This window comes from Mobula hypostoma, chromosome 20 (assembly GCF_963921235.1).
Source record: "Mobula hypostoma chromosome 20, sMobHyp1.1, whole genome shotgun sequence".
Lineage (NCBI taxonomy): Eukaryota > Metazoa > Chordata > Chondrichthyes > Myliobatiformes > Myliobatidae > Mobula > Mobula hypostoma.
The window spans coordinates 33,222,623-33,244,904 of NC_086116.1; the positions used below are offsets into that span (position 1 = coordinate 33,222,623).

General features: G+C 43.1%; 1 protein-coding gene across 3 annotated transcripts in view; it reads right to left on the reverse strand.

Moving 5' to 3' along the window:
• Positions 1-634: 634 nt before the first annotated feature.
• Positions 635-22,282, reverse strand: part of mapk11 (mitogen-activated protein kinase 11) — a 79,241-nt gene continuing 57,593 nt past the window's right edge. Inside the window, exons 8-12 of one of the 3 annotated variants that reach the window (XM_063072624.1) lie at positions 17,562-17,633; positions 14,736-14,815; positions 11,658-11,736; positions 7,321-7,494; positions 638-1,638 (exon numbers count right to left, since the gene is read on the reverse strand). In XM_063072624.1, coding sequence (XP_062928694.1) covers positions 1,565-1,638; positions 7,321-7,494; positions 11,658-11,736; positions 14,736-14,815; positions 17,562-17,633 — 479 coding nt within the window. In that variant the 3' untranslated portion in view covers positions 638-1,564. Of the gene's footprint in view, positions 1,639-7,320; positions 7,495-11,657; positions 11,737-14,735; positions 14,816-17,561; positions 17,634-22,282 lie in introns of all 3 variants that reach the window. The other 2 variants (XR_010021109.1, XM_063072625.1) reach the window with 2 other exon arrangements.

Genomic DNA, 22,282 nt, shown 5'->3' on the forward strand with positions numbered 1-22,282 from the left:
TTGCTTCCAAGATTAAAAAGCTAATTTATCAGAACTTAAATACAGTGGATTTCAGTTAATTGGGCCGTAGGTCAATTGGAGGAGCTGCTTATTTAGGACAATTCTTAAGGAATAAAACCCTTTCGAGAAAATTGCCAGGCTCCACTTTGTTTATTTGGGACGCTATGCCGCTTAATTGGGGCAGGAGACTGTTGCCGAGCAAATTCGAACTAGCATCAGTCATGTGTACCTGTGTGGCCTTTAGCTGCTACACTGTGTTTACAGTGAACAGTTTTCAAATAGCATCAGTTGCGTGTACTTGTGTTCAAAAAGCAGTGATTTTTGTCACTGATAGCAGTTAGATAGCTACTGGCTGTTACACCGCTGGTGTTTAGAGCAGCTTTATCAGTGATAGTTGGCGAGAAATAAGCAGTAAGACAATTCTGAACTGTTTTGCTCACAGTGGTTTCGAGCATTCAGGCTTGGAGATGCCAGAAATGGCCAAGAGTGAAAATGCAATGATTTCACTATTTCAACAAGTTGGGCACTACAAAGAATTTGACAATATTGACAATCATCTTGAATGGTACAATGAAAATGATTATTTGGAGGATGCAATTATCGACAACATTGTATGAAAGCAGTCCATTATCCGCAGTAGGTTTCTCGGCAGATTTTATTCATTTACAGTCAAAAGAAGGTGACGAGCATGAAATCCTCCATGGATAACTATTAGGAACTAATATAGTTTTGTAGTACTATTGGTAGTGTTATAATTAACAATTTATGAATTTAAATGAAATACAGAACTAATTAGAACACTAATTAGAACTCAGTTTATCTTTTTAACTAATTTCAAGAAACTTTGGCTAATTGGGCCAAAATGTACTGATCCAGATGCATCCCAATTAACCAGAATCCACGGCATTGTAAATTGCTGTAAGGTAGCAGATAATTTGGAATTACTAAGCTAGTAGAGCTATCAAATCCTCTTTTTTTTTATGTGAACTATTGGATTCAATGCATTTTCTGTTTCAGTGCTGTTTATAAAGTTAAAACACTGAAGCCATATTACAGGAAAGAGTTAATGCTTTCAAAGTGATAGTGCAAAAGACAATAAAATTAAGTTATTTTATTCTGAGCATTTTCTTGCTAGTGAGTTGCTCATCATTCGAACTGTAAGTAAACAGAATAAGCATAAACTAGATTTAATCATTTGTACAGTTGTTGACATTTTGAACTACCTCAAAAATGTTTGATTGGAGCCATTTTATGTGCTCAAAGGCAGCGAACATGAACTGTGCAACACACACACACTTCAGGACATTAGAACGTGATTGATAAACTTGACATGAGTGACACATAGCTTTTGGTTTATTAGTTGTTTACAGAAGACAGATATGCAAAAAAAAGAAAACAAATTAACATTGAAGACAGTGAATTTCATTATGTTTTATGTCCGTCGGAGAAGTGTGGTGAACTGTAGCGAAGGTGGGATTGTGTACATAAAAAAGGGACCGTATTGTGAGTCAAGCAGCAGGCATGTGAAACAATCTTTTAAACTCTCACTGCAGACAGTTCGCTCTCAGTTGTCCGTTTCCATATTTTCCGTTGTACATTGTGGCAACTCAAAGCTGTTGACCTCTTCAAACGCAAGTTCTGTGAACACAGAATTATTAATATTTCACATTACCTGCATTTACCATGCGACCATAAGATATAGGAGCAGAATTAGGCCACTCAGCCCACCAAGTCTGCTCCACCATTGCCTCCTCCCCGTAACCTTTGACACCCTTATTAATCAAGAACCTATTAACCACCGCTTTAAATACACTCTTTAAATTAGAGAAAACATTTATAGAAGAACTTCTCAAAGTGCAAATCACAAGAGGTTTTGTCTTTAAAATGCGGCAACTGGAAGAGCATAAAGAACAGCATGTGAATTGTTGCCTGGAAACCGGGATTCAGGCATGTACTTGGGAGCAAAACGAACTGCTTACTTATCTACCCGTACAGCACAGTGTACACCCTTCCTGCCCTTTGAGCCACGCTGACCTAGAAACCCCACAACCCCAGTTAACCCTACACTGAATGTCCCAAAATCTTTCAAAGTAAATTTGTTATCAAAGTACATATATGTCACCACATACAACCCTGAGGTTCATTTTCTTGTGGGCATACACAGTAAATCTAAGAAACACAATAGAATCAATGAAAAGTCTGCACCAACAGAACGGGCAAACAAACAATCTGCAAATAAAATTTTTCAAAAATACAAAGAGAAAAAAATAACAATAATAATTATAAATCTGGCTGATGGAATGGAGATATGTCCCTAGCAAAGGAGGTGTACGGTGCTCTTTCCATCCAGTAGCCTGCAGGTCACCCTTGGGCAAGGTGTAGCACCTGCTTAACCCCTCCACTCCCTGATCAGGGTCATGTGAAGCCATGGGAGCAGATGGTGGATGGTCCATATCACAAGTCCTGGTTATGTGACCACTGACACTAGGCAGACAATCTCTGAAGAGTATTGTTAATGGCTGGGGTTATCCGACTTGCAAAGACACTGCCCAGAAGGCGGCAACGGCAAAACCACTTGTGTAGAAAAATTTGCCAAGAACAACCAAGGTCGTGAGACCATGATCGCCCATGTCATACAACACAGCACATAATGATGATGATGAATAAATAAATAAATAAGCAATAAATATCAAGAACACGAGATGACATCCATATATTGTGGGAACAGTCAGAGATGGGTTGAGTAAATTTGAGTGAAGTTATCCCGTCCGGTTCAAGAGCCTGATGGTTGAGGGGTAACTGTTCCTGAACCAGTTGGTGAGGGTCTTCGACAGATAGTTTATGCTAGAGGTGGTGACATTACAGAGTGTATATACCATCCATTTCAAGACGGAAATAAATTTTCAATTTAGCAGGCTCTATCTTAAAACCGTATGGTTGTATTTCCTGTGGTTTTAAAATCAACCATTTAGTTTTGGTGCAGTTTTCACAGCTAGCTTAGGTACGAGTTGCTCTCATTTGCTAAAAAGTTTTCTTAGTCTCTTTCCCCTCCCCCCACCTTCTTATTTTGGCATCTTTCCCCCTTGTTTCTTAGTCCCGAAATGTTAAATGCTTATTCATTTCCATAGATACAGCACCACCTGCTGAATTCCACCAGCATTTTGTGTGTGTTACTCTGGAGTTTCAGCGTCAGAAGACTTTCTCGTGTTTGTACTTTTCCGTATACACACAGCGGCCAATTTATTAGGTACAAACGTGGAACCTGATATGGTCTTCTGCTGCTGTCGTACATCCACTTCAAGGTTGGGCATGTTGTGTGATCAGAGCTGCTCTTCTGCACACCACTGTTGTAATGCGTGGTTACTTAAGTTACTGTTGCCTTCTTGTCAGCTCGAACCAGCCTGGCCATTCTCCTCTGACCTCTCTCGGAGGTATTTTCGCCCACAGAATTGCTGCTCACTGGATGTTTTCCACTTTTCACACCATTCTCTGTAAACCCTGGAGATCGCTGTGTGCGAAAGTCAGCAGTTTCTGAGATACTCAAACCCTGTCTGTCACCAACAATCATTCCATGGTCAAAGTCACTTAGATCACATTTCTTCCCCATTCTGATGTTCGGTTTGAACAACAACTGACCACATCTGCATGCTTTTATGCATTGAGTTGCTGTCACATGATTGGCTGATTAGATATTTACATTACCGAGCAGGTGTACAGGTGTACCTAATAAAGTGGCCACTGAGTGCATACACACAGAACTTAACTTGGCCAGGGGAAGTGTTATTAAAAGAATGGCAGATCATCAGTCTATCACTGTAGTACACACCTCGCCAATGAGCTGTGAAGCCTACTTGTAATACAAAGAATTTCTGCAATATTCTGCCCTTTCTAATCTGCTGGACAATGAACTCTCTCTCCCACAATGAAAGCCTGCAGCCCTGCACAGGTCTGCTGCCACTTACGGCTGTGGAGGCCAAGTCACTGGGTATATTTAAGACAGAGGTTGATAGATTCTTGATTAGTCAGGGCGTGAAGGAATAAAGGGAGAAGACAGGAGATTAGAGCTGAGAGGGAAAATGGATCAGTCATGATGAAATGGCACAGCAGATTCGATGGGCCGAATGGCCTAATTCTGCTCCAATATCTTATGGGCTTACCTTTATAAATGGAGCAGTTCGGAACTTATGGGTAAAGCTCCAGAATTTCACACAAGTTAAATACTGCTGACAAGACCATCGTACCCTATGGCTGGAACCCCAATGTGTTTTAGTGGTGGAATAATAATTTGCTCCCACTCAACTTGCACCAGGTCGGACCAGCGATCCCATTCACTTCAATGGAGAGGAATGACTGCGATGGAGAAGTTTCACATAATTTGTAGTTTTGACTTAACAGAACCAATTTAAACATGTTTAATTGTAATTGTGTTTCAAGTGTTTTCTATTTTTATATTAAAATTTAACTTTCAATTACATATTAGGACTTTATTCCCTGGAATGTAGAAGACTGAGAGGAGATTTGATAGAGGTATACAAAATTATGGGGGGGGGTGTATAGATAGTATAAGCCGGCTGGTGGCGTAATGGCATCAGCGCCGGACTTCGGAGCGAAGGTTCCTAAGTTCGAATCCAGCCGGCTCCCTTGCACGCTTTCCATCCGTGCTGGGTTGAGCGTTGAGCTAGCAACTCGGCCTCGTAAAAATAAGAAAGCCTGCTAAAAAAAACGCCGTCATGATGGCGTCCCGATGACTCCACTCGGAGTTAAGGGCTTTCTTCTTCTTCATAGATAGGATAAATGCAAGCAGGCGTTTTCCACTGAGGTTGGGTGAGACTACAACTGGAGGTCATAGGTTAAGGGTGAAACATACAATGTTTAAGGGGAACATGAGGGGAAACTTCTTCATTCAGAGGGCTGTGGGAATGTAGAACAAGCAAATGGCGGATGCAGATTAGATTTCAACATTTAAGAGAAGTTTGGATTGGTACATGGATGTGAGGGGTATGCAGGGCTACGGTCCTCATGCAGGTGGATGGGAGTAGGCAGATTAATATTTCGACATGGTCTAGATGGACTGTAGGTCCTGTTTCTGTGCTGTAGTGTTCTATGACTCTATGACTAGTTTTACAAACTTTGAGAGCTGATTTAAGCTGGGGTTGAGGTTTAACCGGCTCTTTATTCCTTCAAAGGCTACTGGTCAGTGGGCATCAACTACTGCTCAGTATTTATTATCTGTCTCCAAGCAATGAGGCAACCATTTTGAATTTCCAGGTGGACTAAACCGAGCAGTTGAAGAAGTGGAAAGCAAGATACTTTAGGAATACTTTAAAAGCAACAGTGCTTGCCAATGTAAAACTTTTAAGTATATTTTATTTTAGCGATACAGCACAGGATAGGTCCTTTCGGCCCTTTGAACCACACCACCCCAGCAACGCTGACGAACGCAATTAACCCAAACCCAATCAAAGAACAATTTACGATGATCAATTAACCTGCCCAGTAGGTCTTTGGGCTGGGGGAGGAAACCAGAGCACCCGGGGAAAACCCACACATTCCACTGGGAGGATGTACAGAGACTCCTTACAGACGGCCCCGGAGTTGAACCCTGAACTTAGGAACATCCCCAGCTGTAATAGCGTTGCGCTAACTACGATGCTACCATGGCGCCCAACAGTCAAGTGTTGTGAAATAAAGGCTAGCAATCTCTACAAGCTAATACTAGATGCAGGTCTGAAGCACTTTGGACCTATGGTGTGCAAGCTCTTTGGGATTATTTATTCAGCAGCCAGCCCTGAGGGTGAAATTCAGCATTTACAGCATCTCCCAAAGGTACCTGGAAAGGCTTCACTTTGTTGTAGAGTGGTTATATTTAATCTCAGCTACTCAAATACAATGTTTCCCAAAGTTAAGGCTTCAAATTTCTTCAGTGTATGTCTGGAATATAGTTATAGAGCACTTTAGCACAGAAACAGGCCCTTCAGCCCATCTAGTCCATGTCAAACTATTACTCTGCCTGCTCCCAACAACCCACACCTGGACCATAGTGGTCCGTTCCCCTCCCATCCATGTACCTACCCAAATTTCTCTTTAGTGTTGAAATCAACCCACATCCACCACTTCTGCTGGCAGCTCGATCCACACTCACACCACCCTCTAAGCTCCCCTTAAATATTTCATCTCTCACCCTTAACCCTTAATTTAAACAATTAATGTGCTAGGATATTGCATACTAGGTCAAGATAATATATAATCTTCAGGTAGCAATGACTCAGCTTTAAAATTGTCAACATTGTTTTCAAGTGTCTCTGTTGTCACCTTTTGTGAGATGCCTGGCATTGAATGACACTGATGACTGAAATAACAGAAGAAGAGAGGGGAATAAATCTTATATGTGTGAAGTATAAGACTGAAATGCCTAAACTAGCTAAACTCAGTCAAATGTTATAGGGAGGAAGCAGAGAATGAGGTTGAGAGGGATAATAAATCAGCCATGATGGAATGGCAGAGCAAACTCGATGGGCCAGACGACCTAATTCTGCTCCTATGTCTTATGGTTTTTTGAATAATGAAAAGCACTGGAACCCCACCCACCCATAGACTGATTAGAAAGGCTGGCTCTGTTATAGGGGTCAAACTGGACACATTGGAGGCTGTGGTTGAACAAAGGACCCTACGGAAAATCCTTGCAATTCAGAACAACATTTCTCACCCTCTGCATGCCACCTTGCCTGAACAGAGGAGCACTTTTAGTAATAGACTAAGACAACTGTGCTGTTCCAAAGAGCGTGATTTGAGGTCATTCTCACCCTCAGCCATTAGGCTCTAGAATGAGTCAACCGATAGCTAGGGAAGTGATCCTCGCCTCCTGTTAGACTGTATGAGCTAACTCATTTTTTTTTTATTCTTTCTTACTTCTCTTCTAATATTTATAGTTGTATATCTGTGCACCTGTAATACTAATTTCCTTTGGGATCAATTAAGTATTTATCTATCTATCTATCATCCTGTCCAGTTCTAACTTCTGGGTTAAGAACTTAGCAATTTTTTCCTATCAATGCAATTAAATCATCACATATGAAGCTTCCAGCTCAAGCAGTCATTCTTCACCTTTAAGCTGAGGCAACAAATATCAAAGTAATTTAACCGCAGGGAGCACCACAACCGAGTGACCACCACAACCAAGTGACCACATCACTCAACATGGGACATTTTAGTCTGTGTGGCTGAGTACCCAACTGGCTGGTGCATCAGGAGATATCTTTGTTTTTTGCTTCAAAAAGTGTGTCAAGACTTGGAATAATTCAACGCCAAAAAAAAAATTACCTTTCCACTCCTCTATTGTCTTCTCCTTATTCTCTATTGATTCGTCATAGGGTTCAGCTTCTGGTTCGTCTTCGGGGTCATGATACTGAGCAAAGTAAGGGTGAGTCAGAGCATCTGTTGCAGTTATCCTCTTATCAGTGTCAAGAATTAGCATCTTCTGAAGCAGATCTACAGCTATGATTGGAAGGACCAAGATCAACTATATAGAAGATACTGTATTCATACATTCTAGTTACCCCCGCACAATAATCACATTTTCCATTCCAAACAAATCCCTCTAGAACAGGGGTTCCCAACCTTTTTTATGCCATGGACCAATACTATTAAGCAAGGGGTCAATGGAACCCAGCTTGGGAACCCCTGCTCTTGACTCCACCCTCTTGAAGATACAATTGTCTGGAGAAGAACAAACTGATTAGAATTCAGTCACTGTTGTTTAATCGTCGGGGCAAAGGATCAGAAAAACAACATTTCCCGAAATGTTGACTGTACCTCTTCCTATAGATGCTGCCTGGCCTGCTGCGTTCACCAGCAATTTTTATGTTTTGTTGCGTGATTTTAATTTACCCTTTTCCCTCAGTGTAAACCAACAGCAAATCCAACACAAACACCAGGAAAATCCTCCCAAACCCCTTTGTGCAGTTTAACTACCAGGACAGTTCAGTACACGATCCTGTGCACCACAGACGATTCAACACCACTGGTTTGGATAGCCTGCACCCAGCACATTGTACATTCAACAATTCAGGAATCTGAATTGGAATTAGGTTTCATATCACTGGCATTTGTCGTGAAATTCGTCGTCTTTGTGGCAGCAGTACAATGCAATACATAATAATAGAAAAAATATGATTTACAGCAAATATATATATATTAAATAGTTAAATTAAATAAGTAGTATGAAATAAAAAAAATTAAAAATATTGAGGTAGTGTTCATGGGTTCAATGTCCATTCAGAAATTGGATTTTGGAGGGGAAGAAGCTGTTCCTGAATGGTCGAGTGTGTGCCTTCAGGCTCCCGCACCTCCTTCCTGGTGGTAGCAATGAGAAGAGGCCATGTCCTGGGTGATGGGGGTCCTTCATGATGGATGCTGCCTTCTTGAGGCATCGCTCCTTGCAGATGTCCTGGATGCTACGGAGGCTAGTGCCCGTGATGGAGCTGACTAAGTTTGCAACTCTCTGCAGCTTACTTCCAGCATGTGTAGTAACCATCCCCGGCCCTTACCAGACGTCTTCCAGACGGGAAGAATAGCTTTTACCCCTCTGTCATCAGATTTCTGAATGGACATTGAACCCTACCTCACTACTTTTTATTCTCTTTTTGCACTGCTTAATTTACATACTTCTTACTGTGATTTACAGTTCCTATTATTATGTATTGCAAAGCACTGGTGCCACATAACAACGTATTTCATGGCATATACCGGTGATATTAAACCTGATTCTGATTCAGATTCAGATTCTGAGTGTCAATCCATGGTCCAAAAAGATTACAGTTTCTCTTATGGGATGTAAAAGAACAGTAAACAGACCAATTGTACAAACTACATCCTCAATCTCAACAACTCTTGTGAAACATCAAATGTTCCCTCTAACCTGCCCGGGTGTGTGGCCACACTGTGACTGAAATGCCCCCATGCATGTAGCCTTTGTTGCCATGCAGGTGGAATTTTCTTTTACATTGCAGTTTTATTGCTGTGGCACAGTTTTGAGGTCGTCTAACAACTTCCTGTTCAGAGCAATGGTTGGTCTGCCCCACTGTTAAAAAAAACGAGGGGACGTTGTTCCATACAGGCGTCTGATGTTTATCTTGTTGCTGCAAAACCGCTGGCAGTCACACTGCCCAATTAGTCCTGCTGTTTAATGCACTCTTCCAGCAGCTGTGGTCCCACTTGTATAAATGCACTTTCAGTATCCACTTGATATGCCATTTATCTCACTGTTCAGTCTTAAGCATCTTGGCTACATACAATGTATTTATATACATATACGTATACCGTATACACATGCGCCTTAGACTTTTGCACAATATGTTCAACTCAACAACCTGCAAATACGTTTTTCTTTCAATCATTTATGCCGTTAATTTATTTTTAATTGAGATACAGCGCAAAATAGGCCCTTCTGGCCCTTCGAGCTGCGCTGCCTAGCAATCCCCTGATTTTAATTGGGGGCCTAATCACGGGACAATTTACAATGTCCGATTAGCCTACTAACCGATACATCTTTGGACTGTAGGAGGAAACCAGAGCACCTGGAGGAAACCCACGCGATCACAGGGAGAGCATACAGGCAGCGGTGGGAATCGAACCTAGGTTACTGGTACCGTAAAGTGTTGTGCTAACCACTACACTACCGTGCATTCCTATTGAATGCTACGATTGAATCTCTCCAGGTTGTACTTTCCATTTGCTGCATAACATACAGGACTGTGCAAAGGTCTCAGCCCCCAGCTATATATACGTGCCCACGACTTTTGCACAGTCCTGAATTTCTACCAGCACTCTAACTTTTCAAAGCATTTCTGCTTTTGCAGGGTGTGAGCTGAGTTTCCCTATACCATTAGAGGGCGTAAAACCAGTACTGTCTGTGAATGAGCAGGTCAGTCAGCTGATGGGCTTTGTGCCGCCATTGCTGAAGGTTTACATCATGCAATGTCTATTGTGTTTGGTGCTCCCGATGCAGCCTCCCCTTCATTGGTAAGACCTGTTATAAGTTAGGGGACCACTTCATCGAGCGCCTCTGCTCCGTACACCAAAAGCAGAACTTCCCTGTGGCCAAACATTTTAATTCCCATTCCCATTCCGACATGCCAGTCTATGGCTTCCTCTTGTGCCAAGATGAGGCCACCCTCAGGGTGGAGGAGCAACACCTTATATTCCATCTGAGTAGCTTCCAACCTGTTTACGCAAATATCGATTTCCCCTTCTGGTAATAAAGTATTTTCCCTCCCCCTCCCCCTCCCCTCTTCCACTATTCCCCACTCTGGCCTCTTACCTCTTCTCACCTGCCCATCACCTCCCCCCGGGTCACCTCCTCTTTCCCTTTCTCCTGTGGTCCACTTTCTTCTCTTATCATATTCCTTCCTCTCCAGCCCTTCACCTTTCCGATCCACCTGGCTTCACCAATCAACTTCTTCCCCTCCCCTCACCATTTTTATTCTGGCATCTTCCCCTTTCCTTTCCAGGCTTGAAGAAGGGTATCGGCCCAAAACGTCGAATGGTTATTCATCTCCATAGACGCTGCCTGACCTGCTGAATTCCTCCAGCATTTTGTGTGTGTTGCTAAAGGAGACTATCCTAATCTGGAAGAGTTCTCTCGAGGACACTGAGGCCCTCCATTGTTTGTGGTCAACTAAGGATGTTATGTCCTAGCTGTTTATGTGGTACGCAACTCAGTGCACAAGCCAGTACGATATGGAGAGCAAACAGCTGCCCATGCAGCAGACTCCCCTCTCCACGCAGCTGATGAATCCAAAGGAACAGGAGAGATCGATACAGTTTAGTACCAGCAGCGTCGCAGGAGTTGCCAGTCAGCGCTGAACTCAACGTAGGACTGCAGCTCCAGATTTTACCTCAGAATTTACTCCCAAACCCTTCCCTGTGAGTGGGTATAGCCAGTGGAGGTTTAAGATCAGAGTTTTCCTTCTCCTAGGCAAGCTGCCAACCATGGCTGACAAGCCCCATATGCCCGGAGCAACTGGTTTTAAGGCACCAGTAACCTGCCTTTGCCCCTTCTCCTGTAAGTAGAAACAGTTCCGTCAGGCTTACTAGCTAAGCCACTCGTGATGAAGGCCAGGAGCTGGACTTGGTTGTCAGAAGCTATTTGAGATGCACACCATTGGGAGCGTTTAATAGGTAGTGGGAGCTTGTCCCCATTACCACCCCCGGCTATAACAATCTTAAGGGATCTCTCGTACTTTAGTGAAGCCTAAATGCTTTAATCTACCATGGTAGATAATGGTTTTACAGATGCCAGCATCTGAAATATATACATTTGACAGTACTAAACTTGATATAAAAATGTTACACATATCTTTTCTGAATTATGACGTGATTTTCTGCAGACCAGTTACATCCACATTCCATTATATATTTCTGCAATTATGTATGAAGCACATGCCCTTCTGAAAGTGGTAACAGTTACCCTCTGGAATGTTACAACTGGGAAGGCTTGCTACATTTTCTGCTGTGGATTTTCAACTCAGCATTTTTGGAAGGGCCAAGTCCAATACTGTAACTTTGTTCCCATGACAGGAAAGGGACATTACAACTGTAAACCACAACGGTTAACCTTCTGCAAAGTACTTTGTTCGATTTAAATGTAGAGGTCTTACCTAAAGGATTATCACCATTGAATAGCTCTTTCAAGTCTCGTTGAGGCATGTATGGTAAAGATTCAATGTATTTTCTAGCCTGTGGAGTTGACAATGACAGATTAGAATTTCCGGAAGAAAATCTACAGTACAAAGTAACTAAAATACTGGAGCCTGAAGACACACATTCAATGTTTCAGGACGTTTCTTCCCCTCAGTCATCAGATTTTTGAATGGACACTGGGCCCATGAACACTAGCTCACTGCCTTTCCCTCTCGTACTACTTATTTAGTTTTTATATACACTTATTGTAATTTGTAGCTTTTATTATTCTCTATTGCATTGTACTGCTGCTGCAAGACAACAAATTTCATGACATACCCCAATGATATTAAACCTGATTCTGATTATTGGGGTGGGAACCCACTGCTGTGAGAAATGTCCCAACCTGCAAAAATATTTCCCCTATAAAATGCTCAAACTTGGTATGAACACAGACACTTCAGTGATCATTCAAGGAATCAATGCCATTTGTCCAAAGAGCTGAAGTTGTAAACTGAATTGGTATTTTTTCCTGAAACTGTAATTTGATCAAAACCCAACAATATGATCATTTAGAACTTTAGAAATAATTTTAAAATCAATCCTTTGGAGTTATAAATTTAACTCTTCCGACTGGATGGCCAATATTACAATTTACATCACTTTCAAAACCTATGGCCCTATTGCCCCTTGTATCTATATAAATAAAATCTGTTATTTCAGTGCCATAGAGTTTCCTGAGGTATCTGGGTTCCTGTGAACTGTGAGTGTTCTGTCACTGCTCGAGTTGAAAGTCTCTTTGCATTGACTGACACACACAAAATGCTAGAGGAACTCAGCAGGCCAGGCAGCATCTGTGGAAGGGCCGAGACCCTTCGGCAGGACTGGAGGAAAAAAAGATGAGGAGTACAGTTAAAAGATGCGGGGAGTTACATTGAAGCCACATTAACGACTGCATTGGTGCTGCTTCCTGCACCCATGCGGAATTCGTCGACTTCATCCACTTTGCTTCCAACTTCCATCCTGCCCTTTTGAGGTGTATTTACTTGGTCCATTTCTGACACCTCCCTCTCCTTTTTTGATCTCCCTGTCTCTCCTTCTGGAGACAGCTTATCTATTGATGTCTATTATAAAGCCAAGGACTCTCACAGCTACCTGGACTCTCTCCTCCTACCCTGTTACTTGTAAAAACGCCACCCCCTTCTCTCAATTCCTCTGTCTGTGCTGCATCTGCTCTCGGGATAAGGCTTTTCATTCTGGAACAAAGGAGATGCCCTCCTTCTTCAAAGAAAGGGCTTTCCCTTCCTTCACCATCAATACTGCCCTCAACCACATCTCTTCCATTTCACGCACGTCTACTGTCACCCCATCCTCCTGCCGCCCCACCAGGGATAGGGTTCCTTTTGTCTTCACCTACCACCCCACCAGCCTTCGCATCCAGCACATAATTCTCCGTAATTTCCCCCATCTCCAACGGGATTCCACCACCAAGAGCATCTTTCTCTCCCCCCCCCCCCAACTTTCCATTTTCCGCAGAGATCGCTCCCTACATGACTCCCTTGTCCATTCATCCCTCCCCACTGATCTCCCTCCTGGCACTTATCCTTGCAAGTGGAACAAGTGCTACACCTGCCCCTACACCTCCTCCCTCACTACCATTCAGGGCCTCAAACAGTCCTTCCAGGTGATGTGTCACTTCACCTGTGAGTCTGTGGGGGTCATCTACTGTGTAGTGTTCCTGGTGTGGCCTCCTGTATATCGGTGAGACCCAAAGTAGATTGGGAGACCGCTTCGTCGAGCACCTACACTCTGTCCACCAGACAAAGCAGGATCTCCCAGTGGCCACACATTTTAATTCCATTTCCCATTCCTATTCTGATATTCCACTGTCGCGATGAGGCCACACTCAGGTTGGACTCAACACCTTATATTCCATCTGGCTAGCCTCCAACCTGATGGCATGAACATCGATATCTCAAACTTCCGGTAATGCCTACCCGCTTCACCATTCCCCATCCCCCATCCCCTTGTCCCTCTCTCACCTTATCTCCTTGCCCGCCCATCGCCATCGCCTCCCTCTGGTGCTCTCCTCCCCCCTTTTCTTTCTTCCAGGACATTCTGCCCTCTCCTATCAGACTCCCCCTTCTCCAGCCCTGTATCTCTTTCATCAATCAACCTCCCAGCTCTTTACTTCACCCCCCCACCTGGTTTCACCCATCACCTTGTGCTTCTCCCTCCCCTCCCCCCACCTTTTAACTTTAGTCCTCATCTTTTTTTCTCCAGTCCTGATGAAGGGTCTTGGCCTGAAACGTCGTGTACTCTATTCCATTGACGCTGCCTGGCCTGCTGTGTTCCTCTGGCATTTTGTGTGTGTTGCTTGGATTTCCAGCATCTGCAGGTTTTGTCTTGTTTGTGGTTGCACTGACTGAACTGGGTTTGGTTGGGGTAACTCTTGTCTTTTACTAGTCTTTCGTTAATGATTATATGCCAGTAATGACCAATTACGAAGATGATAATACATTAACATGAATCGAGGATATGCCTATTGAGAGCGTGGAATGAGCTGCAGTGCGAGTGGTGCATGCAAGCTCTTTAAGAGAAGTGTGAACAGGTACATGGATGGTAGGGGTATGGAGGGCTCTGGCCCTGGTGCAGGCTGACAGGACCAGGCAGTTTAAATTGTTCAGCATGGACTGGATGGGCCAAAGGGCCATTTATATGCTGTAGAACACAGAAGAGTGCAGTACAGAAACAGGCCTTTTGGTCCTCAATGTTGTGCTGAACCAACTAAAAAGCAAATCAAAAACACCCAAACACTAATCCCTCCTACCTTCACAATGTCCATATCCCTCCAACTCCTTACATCCATGTGCCTATACAAAAGTTTCTAAAAGCCTCTAATGTATTTGCTCTACCACCAAACTGTAACTCTATGACTGTGAATAGACAACAACTCTATCCACTCTTCAACGTTTCAGCACCTGTCAACTGAAAACAGAAATGACCACGTCTAGTTGTCAAACAGAAATCTGTGTGAGATTTAAACACTAACATACATGTTCAGAAGATATTTTCTTCAGCAACTCTGAACTTGGTGTTCCAACAACTTCCATTATTCGCTTCAGTTGATCAATATCTGTATGTTATAGGAAAGATAAACTTCCTACTGATGAGCCTAGCATAGCAGCCTAAATTTGATCGCAAAGTGAATGTGGATGAATATTACACTACACAGTTTGCTACAGTCAACTGTTATCTATTTCGCCATTTACATGGGGATAATTGTTAAATACAGTACTGTGCAAGTCTTCGTTACATAGCTATAGCTAGGGTGCCGAGGATGTTCACACAGTACTGTAGTAATTTCAGGTATTGCACTGCTGTCCCAAAAGAAAAATTTCATGACATATGTGAGTGGTAATAAACTTGATTCTGATGTGGGTCTCTATTGTGGACGGAGTGTGGGAAGGGGGCAGGGAGATGGGAATCATTGTTGGGAAAAGGGGAAGGGAGAGGGAAAGCACCAGAGAGACATTCTGTAATGATCGATAAACCAACTGTGTGGAATCAAATGACCTTGCCTGGTGTCTCAGGGCTGGGTGTGTCGGCACCTGTGCCACCCTTCCACCCTGGCATTCCTTCTCTACCACCTGTCCCACACCCCTCCCGTGGCACTCCATCCTCACCATTCCCAACATCCTTTTCTCCCAGCAGATTTACAAACTCTCTCTCCGCCCCTAGCTACAAATATGTGCCTCAGACTTTAGCAGAGTAGTATGTTCAAGCGGAGGATGGACAAGTACATAGGCTATCAGGGGAATAAAAGACTACACTGAGAGACTGGGCAAGGCAGGAGACTTCAGAGCAGCATCAGCACCAGCACGGATAGGTTGGGCAGAACGGCCCACTTCTGCTCCATATTGGACATCTAAGGATGGAAGGGGAGTTCATGGACGTTAATTGAAAGAGAATTTCCTTTGCCATGTTTTCTGGGTTTAGCTTTAAGATTAAAGCTGCACAAGGAGAGAGGACTTTGTACATGGTTGGTTGGGAGATGTTTCCCTTCCCAACTATGTATTAGATTGGATTCATCTTAAACAACTGGCTGATACTTGCAAATTCTTGTGCTTAGTGAGTGAATGCCTACAAATTGAAATATTAGGCTGAGATTGTCATGAACAATGATATGGAAGTCATTATGTATGATAGACATGATAGAGGTATACAAGATATTAAGAGGAATAGATAGAGTGGACAGCCAGTGCCTCTTCCCCAGGGCACCACTGCTCAATACAAGAGGACATGGCTTTAAGGTAAGAGGTGGGAAGTTCAAGGGGGATATTAGAGGAAGGATTTTTTACTCAGAGAGTGGTTGGTGTGTGGAATGCACTGCCTGAGTCAGTGGTGGAGGCAGATACACTAGTGAAATTTAAGAAACTACTAGACAGGTATATGGAGGAATTTAAGGTGGGGGGGTTATATGGGAGGCAGGGTTTAAGCGTCAGCACAACGTTGTGGGCTGAAGGGCCTGTGCTGTGCTGTACTATTCTATGTTCTATGTTCTATTTATGAAGCTGAAGTAGAGAAAGTTACTGAATCTGGACCTAAAAAGTAGTTTTGTTTTCCAAAGGGGTAAAGGTACAACCGGGTCATACAGGGTCAGTCAACGGAGATGATTACTCCAGCTTTACAGGCAGCTAACAAAACTAATATCTATTCTATTAATTACACTTTTTCTGGACTACAATCACTGCCTGTAATTTCCCTCTGGGAATCATGCTTTTAAACCATCTTTATGTATGACCTGTCATTTTTGTGGAATTCAGCAAACTGGACTCTCGAGAATTGAGAGCAGACTTGGGGCAGGATTGAAGCGACTTACTTTCAGGTACTCTGCGGTTCATGTTCTGTGTGTTATTTGTTCACTTTTTTTTTACTGATTGCATGATTTGTTGTTTTTTTTTGCACATTGCGCATTTGATGGTCTTTGTTACGTGGGGGGTTTTAACGGGTTCCATGGTGTTTCTTTGTTTTGTGACTGCCTGCAAGAAGACAAATCTCAAGGTTGTGTACAGTATATATACTTTGAACTTTGAGACCCACACAGATTCTGTGAGGAACTCAACTCACAGCAGCTAGCAGACAGCCTCTGGCTAATGGTCCTCCTCCTCAAACTTTAAAAGTTCAAAGTTCAAAGTGAAATTATCCAAGTACATATATGTCACCATATACAACCCTGAGATTTATTGTCTTGTGGGAATTCTCAGTAAATCCATTACAGAATAATAACCATAATATAATCAATGAAAGACCACACTAACATGGGTGTTCAACCAATGCACAAAAGACACCAAATTGCGCAAAACAAAAGAAATAATAATAATAATAAATAAGCAATACATATTGAGAACATGAGATGGAGTCCTTGAAAATGAGTCTATAGATTGTGGGAACATTTCAACGATGGGGCGAATGAAGTTATCCTCTTTGGTTCAAGAGCCTGATGGTTAAGGGGTAATAGCTGTTCCTGAACTTGCTGGTGTGAGTCTTAAGGCTCTTGTAGCTTCTTCCAGATGGCAGCAGCGAAAAGACAGCATGGTCTGGGTGGTGGGGGTCCCTGATGATGGATGCTGCTTGCCTTTGGCAACACTTTGTGTAGATGTGCTCAATGGTGGGGAAGACTTTACCCATGATGGATAAAACCCACCTCACCTGAGATCATGACTGGGATCTTGGCTGATGGCACACACACCCAACTGATGTGTGATACATATACACTTCCAATGACCTGACACTTCAACTTCTTTCAGGAGCACATTCAGACCCTTCCATTCTCCACTCTAAAGTCGGAAATAGGACAAGATAACATTTTTCAAGGATACAGTCGGTTCCTGGGAAAAGGGCTTTTCCTTTCAGCAACTCTGCCATAATGCAGCCAACAGACCAAATATCCACTGGGAAAAAGACAAACAAAGGTGAAAATATATGAAAGTACAATAGTATTATCATAAATATAGTGTTACAGGGTGGTCATCAATAATCACTGCTACCACTTAATTAACCATCAAGACATTGAGAGCTTAAGATTCAGTACATTTTTTAAAAAAATCACACTGTATTTAAAAAAACATTCATAATTGATTATGCCTCTGTGAATGGGTTGCTTATGCAGCCTAAATTTGCAGTACATTTTGGGCAGATCTTTGTCCCAAGTATCACAATGTGTGCTGGCAATGTCAGAACCCAAGTGCAGAGGAAAAGTCTAACTCTGAATTAGAGACGGCGATGAGAGTTTATTCATAATAATTCCGAAAGAACACTAGTGGCTTAGCCGAGTGACACCCTGAGAAGTAACATTCTCAGAACTAGGACCCCACGATTAGCTCTAGTCTTCTTAAATAATACAAATAACCCATAATCCCACAGCCTGACAAAATAAACTTAACAAGCTGAAACAGAAGGCACCAGGACACTGCATTACAAAGTCACTCATGAAAAACACAAGGAACTCTAAATAATTAACACCCCTCGTTAAACAACAATAAACCGTTTCAGGTGCTCTAAAAACCTTTAAACCCAACATGCTCTGGCACAGGCCCGAAGAACTCATTGCACCTCCTCTGCTCTCAGTAACTGAAATGCCTATTGCCCAAAATAAGAATATGACCTACAAAATGGATCTTTTAACATTCAGATTTCACATAAAACACGCACACGCATATATAAAGGTGATTTTACCCGAGTTAGAATGCACTGGTGATAATTTCTAGGTGTTAACAGATTGGTTCAAGCCTTTCATATTGGGATTTTGTCAACCACATGCTCAAATGTTAGTATAAGTCAAGTACTAAACTTGTCTTTCTTTGCCACCAGTCGCTGGAACCATTAGGTGCATTCATTGGACTGGTGTTACACACACAAACAAGAACTGCGACAAAGTTAGACTGAGATCAGCAATGTAATTCCCATTCCAGGATCTGCACTGTGACATCGATGTCTTGAGTACAGCCCCTGCCAGCCTTGGTGTTTGCTGTTCAGGGTAATGGAAACCTCATCACTAGCTGCTCCATTACTGACTGCAACCTTTTTGGGAGCCATGGCAGCATGGCTTTTAGCACATCGCTGTTGCAGCTCAGGGCGACAGAGCTCGTAGTTCAATTCCGATGTCATCTGTAAGGAGTCTTGTATGTCCTCCCTGTGGAGTGTGAGAGTTTTCTCCAGGTGCTCTGGTTTCCTCCCACAGTGCAAAGACATACCGGTTGGTAGGTGAAGGGTTCATTATAAGCTGTCCTATGATTATGCTAGAGTTAAATCAAGGGCTGCTGGGCAGTGTGGATCAAAGGGCCTGCATCTTTAAATTAAAAAAGGCATCCGTTAGTCTTGCGAGACCATGGATCTGCGCCTGGAAAGTCTTCACTCTCCAGGGCGCAGGCCTGGGCAAGGTTGTATGGAAGACCAGCAGTTGCCTGTGCTGCAAGTCTCCCCTCTCCACAACACTGATGTTGTCCAAGGGAAGGGCATTAGGACCCATACAGCTTGGCACCAGTGTCGTTGCAGAGCAATGTGTGATTAAGTGCCTTGCTCAAGGACACAACATGTTGCCTCGGCTGGGGCTCGAACTCACGACCTTCAGGTCGCTAGTCCAATGCTTTAACCACTTGGCCACGTGCCCACATCTTTAAATAAATAAATCAATTTAATTTAATTTTCTGCAGTCATATTAGAGCTGTATGTTGCATCCTCTGCCCGTTGATCTCCCTGCAACACTCAACAGAGTGCTGCCACCTGTATCACTGGACTCGGTCAGGCATATGACTGACTGTGATTTCTCTCAAACCAAAGCTCCCTGTTTCTGCCTCCTCAGCAGTTTTCTCTACAATAATCTTTAATGCTGCTTCTCTCTGCTGTCACAGCAAGAGGCCTTTAAGATCTAATGTGCTTCCTGGCGGTCAGTGAGACAATGATGCCACAGTCGCAAGCGTTTCATGCGGCTTCCAACAGGATCTGCACAGTTGCATTTTAGCATGATTCTACATGCAAACCATATTGGTGTTCTTATTAAACTGGACCTTAACTAAATTCCATTAATTTTGCGGGGCTCTATCTGGGCGCTGTGTAATATGTCTTAATTTTAATTTTGATTTAGCAATACAGCACAGAAAAGGACCTTCTGGCCCTACAAGCCCTGCTGCCTAGCAACCCCTGACAACCCCAATTTAACCCTAAGCCAATCACGGGACAATTTACAATGACCAATTAACCAACCCAATATGTCTTTGGTCTGTGGGAGGAAACCAGAGCACCCGAGGAAAAGCCAACATTCCATGCGGAGGATGTACAGACTCCCTACAGAGGATGCTGGGATTGAACTCTGAACTCCGATGCCCCGAGCTGCAATAGCGTCATGCTAACTGCTATGCTGTTGTGGGTAATTCCAGACTTCTGGCTTTGGGTTTCCCCCAAAATTACCTCTAATTGCTGCTGCTTGTCTCTAAGATACGGCTTTTAGGAAGTGAAGAAAGGAAATCTGCAGTCTGGGTTGAGTGTTGTAACCTTTGTCACAGTGATAAAATATAGTGCCTTTACCCAATCACTCTCACTAACAGAGGAATGTTAACACTGTTCCCTCTAAACAGTGCGGGTGCATGTCCACGCAGTAACTGAAATGCTCCCATGCACATAGCCTTTGTTGCTGCGCAGAGGGAGTCTATATGTTCTTAGCTGTAATAGTGTCACATTAACCCTTTATGCACCCAATCAGGGTGAAATCTTTTGCACTGTCATTTTAGGACTTTAAATCCTTCCTTATTGGAAGATCTGTGTGGAGGGGTGAAAATACATCTCTATCAAAGGAGGTGCAAGGCATTCCTTCCCTCTGCTAGTCTGCAGGGAGCAGGTGGTGGATGGTTGTATGAGAAGCTGATGCATATCGCATCCTGGTTACGCCACCGCTGATGCCAGGCAATCTCTGAAGAGTATTGATACTGGCTGGGGTCACTCATCTTGTAAAGACACTGCCCAGAAGAAGGCAATGGCAAACCACTTCTGTAGAAAAATTAGCCAAGAACAATCATGGTCATGAGACCATGCTGGCCTGTCTTACATCTGACACGGCGCATAATGATTATGATGATTTGAGGATCCCCGTCTCACCCAAAGACTTTCTGTTGCATTCCTATCTGAGTTGTATTTTGGTTATGCCGTTGAAACATGGGCACTCTGTCTCACAGTGCATTGGTCTCTTTCAGCCAGCTATACTGTTTGAAGATTATTTATTCAAAAAGTTTTATTTAAAGTTATCAAATAGAAAAGAGAGAGAAGAATCATCCCCCTATATAATTAAAACATACAGTACTGTGGAAATGTCATAGGCACATTTTATATATATATGTGTGTGTGTGTGTGTGTGTGTGTATGTATATATGTATACTTTTATATATACATATATATGTGTGTGTGTGTGTGTATATATATATATATATATATATACACACACACACTTTTGCACAGTATTGCAAGCTGATCTTATGTCATTTCCTGCATGGGTTAATTTTGATTTGATCTGAAGCACATGGTGGAAAGATATCGATCTCCATCCTCTCTTTATTTACCCTTGAAACAACAATATCTGAGTTTTAAATCCTTGTTAATATTGGTAAACATTTATTTTGATACAGTACTGTTGGAATGTATGATGTCTCCAGGGAGGGGTGGCATCTCTGGTGAAGGGGCTTGTCGTGTCCAGTCCGGGGCAGCTCACTCACCTTTGGTCCCCACCAGACACTCAGCTCTCACTTCTGCTTCCAAGTAACTGTTTGCATGCGACAGGAACCACACCCAAGTACGCCACTTCAAAAGGCTTCAAAACCAGGTGAGGGCAGCCGGTGGCCTCATATCCGGTGAGACAGGGAGAAGCCTGTCCCAGCACGTGAAGTCAGCTCTGGCAGACTGGGTGGACAAGACCCACAGTGAGATCCAACAGTCAAGTACAGCAAGACTCCGTGGAGAGTGAAGGGCATGACAAGGCATGGTTACCCACAGCAACCAAGGAAAACCCCAGTTTGTGATGCTTGGTCACACCACTGGATTCAGACTTTGAGCTCGAGAGAGTGGAACTACCCCAGTGCAACAGGTTTTCCACTTTAAAAACTCTCCCGTACAGGTTTTCTGTCATCGTTGGACACGATGGACAACCACCATTCTGTTCAAGACTTCTACACAGTATTGTATATTTAAAAAAGAAAATACATAGACTGCTCCCATCCCATTGAATCTCATTATAATGAGATCGACTGTGACATGCTGGGAGGCCTACAATACTGCAAATAAAAGTTGCTGGTGAGCGCAGCAGGCCAGGCAGCATCTATAGGAAGAGGTACAGTCGACGTTTCGGGCCGAGACCCTTCGTCCTGCGTTCACCAGTGGCTTTTATGTGCGTTGCTTGAAATTCCAGCATCTGCAGATTTCCTCGTGTTTACAACACTGCAAAGGTGAGTTGGCATGAACTCATTTATGCTGTCAAACTGACAACTTCATTCACTCTAATTTTAGAACAGAAATCTGCCAAGGAAGGAAAAAATGTATCCACATTGCTCTTTGTTCT